Below are 14,067 nucleotides of genomic sequence, written 5' to 3' on the forward strand. Positions count from 1 at the left end.
ATTCTCCCATCTCTATGTCCTACTAGAATTGCTGGCAATACTCTTGTTTCTTTGTTTTCTTCTGTCAGACAGGCCAGCTCATGACAATAAAAAACGTGCCTAAGATTTGCTTGCTTGACTGCAGTATGCTTAATCATTCCACATAGTGTGATCCTACATGTGCGTTTTTTGACTGAAGTGCACCTGCTTCCTGTTAAATATCAAGAACATGTCTAACTGCATTGAGAGTATGTAGAATCAGCATTGAATATGAGCTTATATTAAAGTATCTTTAAGAGGAAGTGGTGATAATCTGTTTTTTGTTTAGTAGCTCATGTTACGTATGACTGTAATTATAGTGGAGGAACTGGAATTTAACTTATATCTTGACAACTATATCTCGTGATAACTTATTTATGCATGCTAGGTCTCAGCAGTATGGAAGGCTTTGGAATTCTTTTTGGAGGTTGTAATGGGAAATTCATGCTGCAAATATTCTTGTTTTTATTTCTTTCTCTTTTTACCAGAATCCCATAGTTGACTTTGAACAGCCAGTGCATCTGGAGAAGTGGTTTCCTCGTCAGCTGATTAGAAGCAAAAGAGAAGAAATCCAAGACCTGATCTTGCAATTGCACTTTCAACAGCTCAGAGGCAGCAGAAGCTAATAAATCCTATCTACCAGAACTGGCAGAGATCTATCTCTCTATATAGGTATAAAGTACCTGGAACTCTGCTTCGCAGCATTTTGGCTCTGCCTCCCTTGCAAGAAAGAAAAAAAATGTTTTTTTTGTTTGTTCATCATGTATTTATGTAAACAATTATTTTACTTAGGGTTCATTGATGATAGAATGCCACTAGAGGGGGGAGGGTTGTAGATAAGTGTAAATATGTAAGTTACAGCTAATGCATGTGACTTGCTAATTTTTTTAACTTGGAATATGAAAATGTGTACAGGTATGTGCAACAAAGATGTAAAAATATTTTGATCTTTTGGAGCCTGTTCTTTACAATTCTATATAAACTTTACAGAGTTGGATGAGCACATAGGAGTCAGGCCCAAAGATGGGTTTTTGAGCTTTTACTGTGTCTCTTTCTACTCTGCAGTTCATGCAGATAGAATGAATACTATGTATTGTTTTAATTTAAGGATATAATATTGATTCTCTTTAGAGATTTTTTGTTGCTGTTGTTCTGTTTTGTTTCTGATAATATACAGAAATAGTTTGCATTTATCAGAATATTCTGCTGGGATTTGACACTTCTGGGTTTTAATTGTTTTCCTCCCTACATTTCCATCATAAAAATTTATTTGCTTGACAGTGAATCTTGAAATCTTTTGAAGTCAGAAGTGGGCTCTTCTGAATGTCCTTTATGATAACTCTTTTCTTGTCAGATTTTAGAAATCTTGCTCTCAAAATACATGCTGGTACAGTATATGTAGGCAATAGATTTTTCTCCTAATTAGTTTATTTTTGGGAGTTACTCCTGTGAGTCTTAAAGGCACCGTTTGCATTAGAAAAGCAAGTCGGTTGTGGCTCAATAAGATTGAGATATTTGAGAAATACGCATGTTTTCATTTAGAAAGGATGTGGCTATATGTAATATGTCTTTAAGACATGTTGCTTCTATATAAGACATACAGAATTTATACTTTTCTTGGGAGAATTGAGTAAAGGCGCCCAAATATTTGAGTGTTTGAACTCAGGACTTGATTTGATAAACTAGCGCAAGTTTATCATGGTCTGTATGCATATTTATTTAGTTTTTATCAGACAGTTGTGGAAAACTTTAATAACGTTTTGGTATGCACACACTTTTTCCTGTGGTTGTTACATGATAGATGGTGGCTGTTTTGAGTTTTGATGGTGGCTTTCTCCTATTACCCACAGTAAGTTACTTAAATGTCACAGTACTCCCAGAAGAACCGTGTTGCAGATAACCACCAAAGCCATTTGTATAGTAAGTATATCTGCAAAACCAGAGGTCTCAAAGGAGGTAGGCTAAAAAATCCAAGTAAAAATTGAGGGCATCCCAAAGATGTGGACAAATTTGTAGCGTGGCAGAATTCTCAGGGCCCCTTTCCTCAAGGCAACTCTGACACCTTTGCATTTGGAAAATCCAGTCATTACTGCAGGTTCTACGCAGTCATCCAGAAAAACCTGACAAAAAACAGTGTTGTTTCTCAAACCAGGAAGCATTCTTTCTGAAGAGCAGAAACAATTTCAGAACATAATTTGCTGAGCGCAGTTACTTTTTGTGTAACTGTGGGCAGCCTAGTGCACTGGTCTTGATTTTTTGTTTTTTTTTTTTCATTTCTAGTTCAGCTCAGTAGTTTATCACGACTCCCACCAATGTCTGTCACTCTCGTCACAGAAATTTGTATGACTTTTATCCCACAAACCTCATCACCACCATTTCTCACTCCCAGGGATAATCTTTGTATTTATTGTAAGAGATAAAATTATAAAATGCAGAAATGTGTGCTTTTTCTCCACACCTTTTTAATGGATGAAATATTTTCAGTGTTCCTTTATTAAGAATACTTCAGACTTTTTCTTACATTAAAATTGGTTTATATCATAAAACAATATTTATTCTCTTTTAGATTAACTGGTTTATACGTAGATATTTAAAAGTAAAAGATATGTATAAACTTTTCTAAATTGGTTTTATAACAGCAAAGGATTGACTTTGTAGGCTAATGTTAACAATGTGCTATGGGGATGCCGATACATTTGATAATAAAAACCTCCAGAAGTTACCAAACGTGATTGTCACCATTCTTTTTGCTTCTGCCACAAAGAACCAGCGAGCTAAATATGAGATAATCCATCTTACAGCATGTAAGGTATGTCCTCAGTATGTCTATTCTAACTCAATTTTTGGTCAAAGCAATTAATTGTTCTTCGGTCCTTAAAAAAGCATGCAGCTAGACTGTAGCTTCTTGGGGCAAGGAAGACTACTTTTTGAATCAGCAACCTTATAGCTTTCTCTAGTTAGGCTTAACAGTGTTGATAACCTGAATGACCAGCCTGGGAAATTCCTGGGTCAAGCAGCTGCAGTCCCCCTATTCCAGCCATATGCATGTAACACATATGGTGAATGCTAGGAAATGTTTGTGGATTAAGTTATGCTCCTTATCTATCTACCTATCTACCTATTTACATACATATACATATATATATGTATAAAATAAACTCTCCAGAGATAACTTATAGTAGCATTCTTCTATATAGGGTTATCAGACTGGCTCAGGGATCTTTCTGTGTATCTTCTGCATCTCCATTTCCCTTATCAATCCCTGTTTAACTTAAATGGTGGAGTGATGTTTTGCATCAAAGCGAACCAATCTTCATAAGGCCCTTTAACCTGCATTCTGCAATTTGGTATCAAGGCATAGAATTGTACTTACGACGTGCTAAACGTGAAAGAAACTGATACGTTCTGGCTCTGTGGGACTTGAAACTGGCTTCCGTAAGGAAATCTGAGTCATGGAGGTTGGTGCAGAGTACTGTTGACAAACAAGAAACAAGATAAATAACTTGTAGGAGTTAAATCTTCCAAGAAAAAAGATTAAAACCATTTTTTTTAAATCAAACACCAGAGTAATGAACCGTGACAAAGTGAGTGTGCTTTAAAAATTATCTGTGGTCGTCTGTGATTGATCTCTGGCAGACACAGCTTCACAGTGATCTCTCTCTTCTTTTTGGGACACACATCCTAGGATGTAACCCTGAAATGAGGTTGCAATACTCAGTAATTACCATACCTTACAAAATAGCGAAGACTCAAAAGTCAAAGTGATAGCTCTCTGGACTGTGACAAGGAATTGCAAAATTACTTCCTGCAATTTCTTCTGAAGAAAAAGGTCTCTTAGGTTTCTAGCTTTAAAAAGCGAGGATTGTGGAATGAAACATGGAAGATCTTGAAAGGACAGAAAATTCTTCCATTAATGATTAAATAAAACCAAGACCAGTGGCAATAAATCTGTCCATTCTAACTGGAATCGGAAACTCTGTTCAAAGATGAAGCATAGGCACCAGGGTAGTCTTTTACTGTTGAACAAGGTAAGATGTAGTCACCTGAGGAACAGTTCAGAAAAGGAGGAATATATTCACATTACACATTATAGACAGAGCAAATAATAAAGTGTCATTAATTTGATCAGTCTCTATGATGCTTCTGGTCCAAGTGCTTTACAGTACTACATGATGGAAGAAGTGGCAGAATGATAGGCTGTCCTGGGCTGATACACTGGAAAGCAAAGAGCCTCGGGCCTTGCTTAATGCATAATAATACAGAAAATAAGAAAACTTCTCAGGAAAGCTTTTTATTGGATTTCATACCCTTACGCTCATGCATTCTGAGAATTTTCTCTAAGTTCTACTGCATTCTTGAGGTGAAAGAACCTTTGCCTTTGTAGGTTTGTATACTGTTTCTTGTCACTATTTGTTTGCATTTTTGCAGGTTAATGGAAGGAAGGCATTCATGGCAGTGAAAGCTCTTGTGTCTGCAGAGGATGAAAAAAATCTGGTCTGTGTTTCTGAATCTAGCATCGTAGTATAGGCACCCAAACTGGCCTCAAAAGTCATTCTCTTTGCCTAGAGGTGCTCAATAGGTGTGCGTCAGCTCCCCAAGGCTGTTCAAGATGCAGCTTCAGAGTGCTGCATGGCTCACTTGCTGCCGCCAGCTGTGTAGTTACCTTGACAGAGCCAGCTGAGATGACGAGCGCTGGTCTGAGAGATCCAAAGTGTCTGGGAGGCTGTCAGAACAGCTCAGCGGTTTAATTTAAAGTGCAGTTCAGCAGTTTTGTGGGGGAAAAAAAAAAAAAAAAAAAAGGAAAAAAGAGAAGCATTTGTTGTTTTGAAAATACCAACTGGAGTCTGTTACGTGTCAGAAGACAGAATGAATAAAGGGTGGTTTTCTTTGATTCCCGTGAGTGTCCTGTTTATAATATCTGGGATGATCAAAGCAGTGAGCAGCAAGTCCTGAGCAGTGCCACCTATTAGGCAGCCCCAAGACGGTTTTTCTTGTGGTCTGACCTCTGCCTGCCATTGCGGGCTGGCTTCCATACACGTCTCTTTACTGAGCTGACCCCTGGAGAGGAGGGGAGCTAAGAGTGCTGCTGTTTTCCTGCACTCTCTGTCCTTTACACAGCTCACCTTAACCCACCGTTTCTCCAGTTATCAGCACAAATCTGTTCTTAATGCTCATCTCAGATTACGTCTGAGCAGAGATGAAAGAATCGCCATTTGCCCAGGTTTTATCCTGGGATGTGAAGGGCAGTAGTATGGCAGCAGATCTTCTGCTTTAGCTCAGACTCGAGCAGCAGGACCTTGCCTCTGTCACCAGCATGACACCCACAGAATGACTGTTTCACTCTTATCTCTGTGCTCATCAGTGCTACAAGCAAGTCAGTGCATTCTTAGGTACATACATGAGTACAGGAAGAAAGCAAAGCTCATGGAGACCTTCCACTGGAGAGTAGTGTGCACGCACTGATACTGTGGTCAGTATGACTTTTAAAAACAGACAGAAATTGAAGAGCCTGTGAAAATACGTGGTTAATTAAGTGTGAAAGGTGTGTCCTTGTTTGGACTGTCTGTTAATGGTATGACAAGCTCCAGTAAAGAGCTTAGCTGGCCAGATTAAAATTAAAAAATTGTCTCAGTCCATCTGCCAGCTCTGAGGCGTTTACTTCGTCACCTTTCCTTGTTTCTTCATTGGAGTGGAATACTCTCTTTGAAAAGATAATTTCCAGGATGTCTTGTTTGACTTTTTTAACCTGATGTTTTTTCTTCCAAAGATAACTTTGCGGGACGTCAAGACGTTTTCAAGAAGGGCAATGCTCTTGCTTGGCTCAAGGATACGTTAAAGGCAACGGCTCTTTTGCTGAAAAGGATTTTCTTTTTTTCTTGCCTATTGGCTTTTGGACACGAATAAAATGTTTGCTTTCCTTTGGAAAATCTCTCTCTGCCTCTTGGTTTCAGAAGTGATTACAGGAGACCTTCAAGCAGGTAATGCAGATATCTTTCTTCTTTACATTCTTGTTTTCTGGGTTTTGCCTATAATGGTATGTAGAAAAAAAATGCCTCTCTGCCTTAATTAAAATGAAGGAGGCTAATACAAAGAAACATTTGGTCAAATCTGTGTTGTGATACCAGTGTTTTAAATATGGAGTGATTTACGAGAAAGATTTGCTGTTGTTTTAAAAGTAGAATGTAGGCATGGGGTGCAAAGGTTTTCCAACTTTAAAAGACATCAAATACTGATCAGCAAGCTTTTCCACATGATGCTTTTTTTCTTTAGTAAATTTGTATTAGATAACAAAATATACGGCCTCCATTTGGTCAATGAAAATGTGTCAGTTTGGGTAAAGATCGGTGTTTTGCCTCAGTGACCTTATTTGTTCCCTTCTCCCTCCAATATATCATCTACAGGTGGCCTTCTGCTCTAGAGCTATTATTAGTGTACCATTAAAATAGCCATGATCTTTATCCTTCAGTCATCAAAGTCAGAAATGCTATTGACTTTAAAGTTTCACACTAAATTTACAATCTGTGGGGCAAAAAATTCCATAAAGCAATTACTATTCTTTCAGTAATTAGTTATTCATTTTGATTCTTCTTCAATTGTTTTCTGGGGAAACAGTGAAAGAAAAAGACTGAATTAACTAATTTCAGATAAGCTGCCTGTCAAAGTTAGAGAATGACAGTCAGACTAAAACCAAATAGATGCATTTTCCCCTTAGCTGTAAGGTGGTGTTTTTTGTTTGTTTGTTTTTTCTGGAGGGATGTGGAACAACTCAGAGAAAACTTCTTTTTTTTTTTTTAAAAAAAAAGGAAGCAATAAGCTAAAGCTGAGATGTCCCTTTTTTTTTCTCTTACTTCCCCTCCTCCTGTCAGGTTGGAACCAGTTCTTGTGGTGATAGAAGAGAAAGTTGCTAGTTGCCGATTCACGCAGATTTCTTAAAGCGTGGGACATAAATGTGGATAGAGTGTATGGAATAAAGGCACTTTAACTAATTAAACTTTCCATTTGTGGCCTTGAAAATTTCGAGCACATAATTATTGACATGTATAGTCCCACTGACTTAAGCTGAATCTCAGAAGAGACGTTAAATACAAAACATTAGCATTCATGAGGTCAGATAACATGCTGTAAAAGAGGTTGAGTTTGTTTGTAATAGGAAAGTCACACTGACATGTTTAAGCTTGTTAACAGAAAAAAAAAAAAAAAAAAAGAACAGTTAGGTCCTCCACAGACCAGAGCAATGGTGTTGAGACATGCATGACCGCATCTCTACCTCATCTGAGAAATTTACACACGGTTTCAATTTTACAGCAGAAGAAAAGCAGGCTAAAGATGCTTCACCAACCCCTCAGCTCAGTGTCTGGCAGTTTGCAAGCCCCTCTCTGCCTCCTGAACTGAGAAATCTCCATGGCATTGTGGAGGCTGAGCAAGTCAATAGGCATTTGCTGCGCCGAAGGAAGCGCTCCATTCTGTTTCCCAGTGGAGTTAAGATCTGCCCTGATGAATCTGTTGAACAGGCTATTGCCAACCATCTGAAATACTTCAGGCTCAGAGGTAAGTGGGCACCAACATCATAATCTCATGAGTAACTGATAACATTTAGTTATAAATAAATAATAGATGGAGCTTTTAATCGTAATAATACCATGCAATAGAAAATACACTGTTTCACAAAAAACTTAATTTCTTAGTGATAATCTTCCTTACAAGAGCTGTTCTGAGATCTGCTTTGATTTAGTGTTCTTGAAACGCTGGTAGAATACAAAGAGGGACCTTTTGGAAGAATAATGGCAGAGACGTTGGTCAGCCATGTGGCTTTTGGCTGTAGTTGGTTTTTCTCTCACCTAAAACAATTTCTTGTGCGTAAGTCTGTGGTATAACAGCAATGAGGCCTTTGTATGAAGATAAAGAAGTTGGTGTAAATAAGCTTGCTCTGAAAATCTGAAATACACTCTGTAACAGCTTTGCCTGTATCTTGAAATATTACAGCAGTATGATGTATCCGTCAGATACACTTGTATCTGACACCACTGGAATGTATTGTTTTCTGCATTTATCCTAAGAATCATGGAAACATTAAGGTTGGAAAAGACCACCAAGAGTGTCTAGTCCAAACACCAGCCCATTACCACCATATGCACACTAACCACATCCCTCTGTGCCACATCTATACGGTTCTTGAACACCTCCAGGAACAGTGACTCCACCACCTTCCTGGGCAGCCCGTGCCACTGCCTCACCACTCCTGAGAAGGCATGTTTCCTGACATCTAACCCATATCTTTGTACAGCTGCATTCAAAGATTTTATCGGGTGTTAACATATTCACCCAGAATCCATCAATGAAACAGGGAAGAGCTGCTATCACTTAAGGAAGAAGGAAATGTTTTCAGAGACATGTGCTTTTGCACTTCTAATTAACATTCATTAAGGAGTAAAGATGTAGCTTAGCTACCAAAAATAAAATTAAAAAAAAAGGAAGAAGAAAGAAGTCTCTATTGACCTTTGTCTACACTACTGTTATGATTATACTAACGTAATAGGTGAAACTGTTATAAACAGTAAGCTACTAAATCACCTTGGTCAATAATTCTACCCTAAACAATTTTCCTGAGGTCCAGCAAAGCTTGAGACAAGGTGAGTTGTTGAGCTTTTAATCTCTGTGTTCCACACTTCAACCATGAGTGTTGGGTCAGCTTTTCTGCTTATGGGGTTAACATCTTCCTCTCAACAGCCAAAAGATGAAGACTACTCTATCCCTTCTGGAGTTGTGCAAGCCCCACTTGCAGTCTTTTGCTCATGCTACTTAAAGAAAGAGTTTTGAGCAAACACGGCTGATTTTTACAGCTCAAGGACATCTGCTGGCTGTTTCAACTGATGATACTGCATTGCTTTGATCATGCAGGGCTCCTTTGATAATTCAGCATATAAAACTACAGCTAGGCTAATGTGACAGAATCAGGTGTCTGTACATTTCGTATTCTTCCTTCAGAGCAGTGAGCAACAGTTACAGTCAGGAGTAGCTGAGTGTCTATGTAAAAGTAAATACAAAGAATGTATTTGGAGAACAAAATAGAATTACATGGGATCAGATCCTCATCCAAATGTTGACTCGTGCCCAGCTTGAGAGGTGTTGACACTGATCACGTAGTCTGACACCCTTTGTGAGTTTCTTGTTTATGTCTGCTCGGTAGCACTCAGCTGGTATTTGTTTTGCTCCAAATTAATCCATATTATGTGCTTTAACTGCAGCCATTCCTCAATTACACATGATACAGGAGCATAAGTAAACACTGAGTAAGCAAATGTCTGAGTGAGAGTAAAGAAGAGAAATCTGTAAGTTGTTTTGCAAAAGCTTATTTATGACTTGATGATCTTAGGCTGAACCAAAGGCCCACTGAATCCCTCTGCTTTCCTGTTGGACTCCTGGCTTCCACTGTCCTCTATGACTTCTTGAGCGAAGGTGCTCTGGCCATCCTTAGCATCTTAAACTTTTGAAAAAGATCTCTGCAAGAAATAGGGATGACTTTAATTAGCGGCAAGTTAAGCAAGGCCTGGTTCAAACCACCTGTCGTCTTCATTCTATTAGCAGAAATGTGCTGCATCAGAACTATTTGATGAGGTCTTGTTAATTATTTCCTGAGTAAATGCACCTGAGGCCACACCTTGAGTGCTGTGTTCAGTTTTAGGCATCTCACTGCATGAAAGATATCGAGGTCCTAGAGTTTGTTCAGAGAAGAGCAGCAAAGATAATGATGGGTCTGGAACACAAGTCTTATGGGAACGGCTGATGGAACTGGGACTGTTTGGTCTGGAGAAGAGGAGACCGAGGGGAGACATTATTGTTCTCTACAATTCTCTGAAAAGAGATAGGTGAGATAGGAGTCAGCCTCTTCTCCTTGGTAATAGATACAGAATGAGAAGAAACTGCTTCAAGTTGCTCCAGGGGAGGTTTAGGTTGGATATTAGGAAATATTTCTTCACAGAAAGCGTGGTCTAGCACTGGCACAGGCTGCCCAGACAGGTGGTGGATTCACCATCCCTGGAGGTCTTCAAGAGTCGTGTAGTTGTGGCACTGAGGGATACAGTTGATTGCTGTTTTGAGATAAGAACTTGTTAGAAAAAAAAAGAAGATGCTTACACGTTCTGGTTATGTGAGGTGTATTTGTTCTCACTGCATCTACCTTAGTGGGAAACATGGGGATTTAATTATCTACCTGTAGGTCCCCTAGCTTTACTTACTTTTGCTAGCTTGCTAAAACTTCTACTAGTGTTAGGGACAGATGATCTAAGCAATGATATAAATATTCACTGCTAATTGTTACTGCTGCTGCAGTAGTTAGAAACACCAGCCCCTGTTTCTTTCTACACCTGCAATCTAGGGGACAGTTTTCTCACAAGATGATTTACTCCTCCAGTCATTCACACTGCAGAACAAACCAGCCTTTACATTAGTGGTAGGTATTACTTTTGGTCTCTTTTGAGCTGAGTTCAGGGTTATGGTGGTCTCTGCAGTCTCTTGCATGATAAATAAAGACTGCAGCTGTGCATGGAAGTCACTGCTGTTGACTGTCTTTGTATTTCATTTTTTAGAGAATGTAGAGATGAAAATCAGTCAGAGGTGCTTGCAGTTTGGGTACATCAGGCCTGCAGTTTGGGTCTTCAATACATGTCCTTTTAATAGTAGCAGTAATGCTGCTGAAAGGTCCATGTAAATCTGATGGTGGTTCATAGCTGGATTGCTGCGATGAGCACAACATGTATCCAACAGGTTGGAGGTTTCACAAAAGAGATTCAGTAGGAATCTAACTGTGGATTTCAGATAGCAAGTACGCAGAGTATAGTAATGTCGATCTGGAATAATGATTTTTACTCTTCACAGGCAGGCTATGGACCATGACCCTGTTAATAAAAAATGTTATATGAAAACAAGTCATACCCCTTCAGGCCAAAAATCTGTCTGTTCCACTCCAGGCCATGCGACTGACCAGTCACTTTATGCTGACTGCCAATTTCCTTTGGTGTAAACTGTCAGTTGACAGCTGAGAATTTAATAGACTTAAAAGGTGGCCTTACCAGTGGAACAGAAAGAAGGTAAGGGTTGCAGGGTTGATGGTATGCGCTGTTATCCCGGTACTGTTCCTAACAACTGGGTAAAACAAAGGATGCTGGGTCTCGGCACTGTGGTTCAGGATTAGTACTGCTGCTGTCTTTGGGATGGCTGAGATGTAGTTACTCCTGTGGCTACTATTCCTAAATTGCATTTGCATTTTTTCCTACTTTGATCCATGGCCTTCAACAGTTCAGCGTATTGAGTGAGTGCATCATATTTTCATACAAGAAGATGACATGGTCTCTCTGCCAGAACTGTTTTTGTCATCCAGAGCTTCAGGTAAACCTGAATGTCTAAAGATAGCATTTAAGGATTCTGACCAGAGAAGGAAGTGTTCTGGTGTGTCACAGCTAATGAGAGCCAAGGACATTTCAGTACTTTGGAAAGAATAAAACAAATTTCTCACGAATGAAGTTCTATTCATGATTATAATAAAGATTTGGTGATCTCAGGCAAAGGACTGAACTCATAGCAGTAAAGACAGAATCTAAATTTTCTCCCCATTTCTTGAATTGATTTAGATCTATTTACTGAAACAGCAGAAATAATATGATGTTCTGCACATGGATAGAGCTAAGATTGGAGATTCAGTTTGATGCTGAAACCCTACATAACACAAATTATGCAAATCTTGCTGAACAATGATGACAGCAAGCGGTCAAAATTCATGAAAGCTACCTGGCTGAAGCAGTGTGCATTAAATTAAAGTGCCTGTCCAAGCGGGCCTTTTTTCCTTTTTTCTCTCTCGTCCCTGTCACCTATTACACATAGCTCATACTCAGCCAATACATTTCTGAAGTTTATTTGTAAAAACTCTATTTCTGTTTCCCTCCACATTTGAATTATTAGATGTCAGCATGCGCTTCTCAAAATCTCAAGTGTTATCTTGAGAGAGACTCCTTTGTAGTTATTGAAATATTACCAGTGAGAATATTTTGTGCTACAGTTCAGTGTGCCAGCATTCATGGCTAATATCCTTTATGTGGATTAGCTAACCAGCTATTTTAATTAAAAATCTTGGACTGTTACATGTGTTATTTAAAGGTTGTCGTGCTATAGCCCAAAATCAACAGCATTTCGGCAACAGCTGCGCATGACTTTATTAGTTTGTTTAGCAAGTTCTAATGAAATCTTTGCAGGAAGGATCTCTTAAGAAGTGTCTGTCAATCTCCCTCTTGCAATAGTTCTTATAAAAGCCCACTGCCATTAAATCTTCCAATTATGGAGAAATTGCAAGGGAGGAGAAGGAATTGGCTCAAAATAGAATATTCTGCCTGACTCGATGCTCCTAGCCACTGTACACGATTCAACACTTAAGAAGCACTAATGGGATTTAACTGAGATTAAACTCCAGCGCTCTCCACTTACACAAATGGCCAGAAAGCCACCCTACCCCCCACAGGGTGCTGTCATGTGTTGCCTACCCTATTAACCTCAGAAATCCCTGAGCACAGTCTGAGATGTAATAGGCTAATTGTTTCTCATTTGAGAGATAAATACATCCTAAATTGTAAAGCTAGAGCCAGAGAGGTGCAGTATCCTGCCCGGGTGCACACAAGGTAGCCATTACAGGATAGTGTCAGACAGAGATGTCATCTCGTTGCAGATCTTACCTGGAGATTTTGAGAAGAGCAATAAAGTCTTAAGAAAGTAAACTTCAATCACACTTCTTTTTTTTCACCCCTTTCACGTGTTTATAGGACTGAAAAAAGCTTATGCCTACCTATTCGTGGTTTTTTTTTTGTTTTTTTTTTTGGTTTATTTTTTTGCTGAATTTTGTACATATCGTGTGTAAACACTAGATTTGAAGCAGATAAGCTCCAAGGGTTGGGCTTTCCGGCTTCGAGAGGAGAGAGAGATGCTGAGATTCAAATGGCCTTGGTATGCGTCCAGCTTTCTGAGGGGCCTTTGGAATCCATCGTGGCCCTTAAAAATCAAGACTGTGCCTATGACACGTTGTTCAAGTGGAAGTTTGCACATGTGCACGGGCCAAATATGCTGTTGCTCCATTTTTCCTGCCTTGGCAAGAAAATCTTTTACCTTGAAGATGAATATATTTCAGGGATGAGTTAAGTGAATTTCTGAGGACTTGTGTTATGCACATGCAAAGTGCACACTGGGGAAAAAAAACAACTGAAGATCAAGCCATCTGGTTTTCATTCTTACTTTGAATTCTGATTCATCATGTCAGCCACACATAATCTGTGTACTTACTTTTCTGAGGACAGTTGGAATGATCACATCTCTATAGCAGGGAGCTGTTGTCTCATAAACGTCCTTTCTTTTTTAGCAGATGAATTCTTCAGGTGAAAATTGCAAAGCAGCTGAGTACTTAACACTAAAATACAAGTTATTTATTGCCAAGGCCATGGGATGAAGGAAGTTATTTTCTAGAGGAGCTTACCTTCCCTTCCCACCCACGTGTAACTTCAAAGCTCTTAGCTCACTGCCTTAAAAGATTGATCTCGATTTTATGATGCTTTTAATCGGTATTGTTTACCAGGATTAGAGGCCGGATGGCAAATCCTGTCTTGTCCAGGGCCTGATGCTGCTAATGCTGTCCCACATACTCCGTGATTGTGGCTACCCCTGCAGCAAGGCCAGTGAAAGTTCTGAGAGAGATGTCACTGTAAGGATGGCTCTCCTGTGCCCCGAGGGCTGCCCTGAAGTGACAGCACCATTAGGTCTGCTCAGCAGTTCCTTCATCGTCCTGGAAGTGTTGCCTGCTTGGCTGCTTTGTCTGTAGGGTTCTGCAGCTAGTCTTAAAAACTCTGGCAAGATTGTAATGTAAGGCCTGAACACAAGACTTCTTTCACTTAGCAGTTGGCAAGACAGAAAACATACAGGTAAATGTGTGTTTTGGCTAGATGCTTATTATTTTCTTTTGTTTTGGCTCAAAGAAGTTGCTATTTCACAGAATCACAGAACTGTAGAGGTTGGAAG

At 39.3% G+C, this 14,067-nt stretch overlaps 2 protein-coding genes across 13 annotated transcripts in view; both read left to right on the forward strand.

Moving 5' to 3' along the window:
- SENP7 (SUMO specific peptidase 7) overlaps positions 1-2,745 on the forward strand; it is a 47,413-nt gene extending 44,668 nt beyond the window's left edge. For 11 of the 12 annotated variants that reach the window (XM_042867578.1, XM_042867577.1, XM_042867584.1 and 8 more), the window contains one exon: positions 507-2,745. In XM_042867578.1, coding sequence (XP_042723512.1) covers positions 507-644 — 138 coding nt within the window. In that variant the 3' untranslated portion in view covers positions 645-2,745. The remainder of the gene's footprint in view (positions 1-506) is intronic. The other variant, XM_042867581.1, reaches the window with a different exon arrangement.
- A 3,174-nt stretch (positions 2,746-5,919) lies between these two features.
- Positions 5,920-14,067, forward strand: part of IMPG2 (interphotoreceptor matrix proteoglycan 2) — a 53,681-nt gene continuing 45,533 nt past the window's right edge. Inside the window, exons 1-2 of the mRNA XM_042868315.1 lie at positions 5,920-5,996; positions 7,324-7,566. Of these exons, the coding sequence (XP_042724249.1) occupies positions 5,924-5,996; positions 7,324-7,566 (316 nt within the window). The 5' untranslated portion in view covers positions 5,920-5,923. The remainder of the gene's footprint in view (positions 5,997-7,323; positions 7,567-14,067) is intronic.

This window comes from Lagopus leucura, unplaced genomic scaffold (assembly GCF_019238085.1).
Source record: "Lagopus leucura isolate 7727_CA_CO unplaced genomic scaffold, USGS_WTPT01 Super-Scaffold_100001, whole genome shotgun sequence".
Taxonomy (NCBI): Eukaryota; Metazoa; Chordata; class Aves; order Galliformes; family Phasianidae; genus Lagopus; species Lagopus leucura.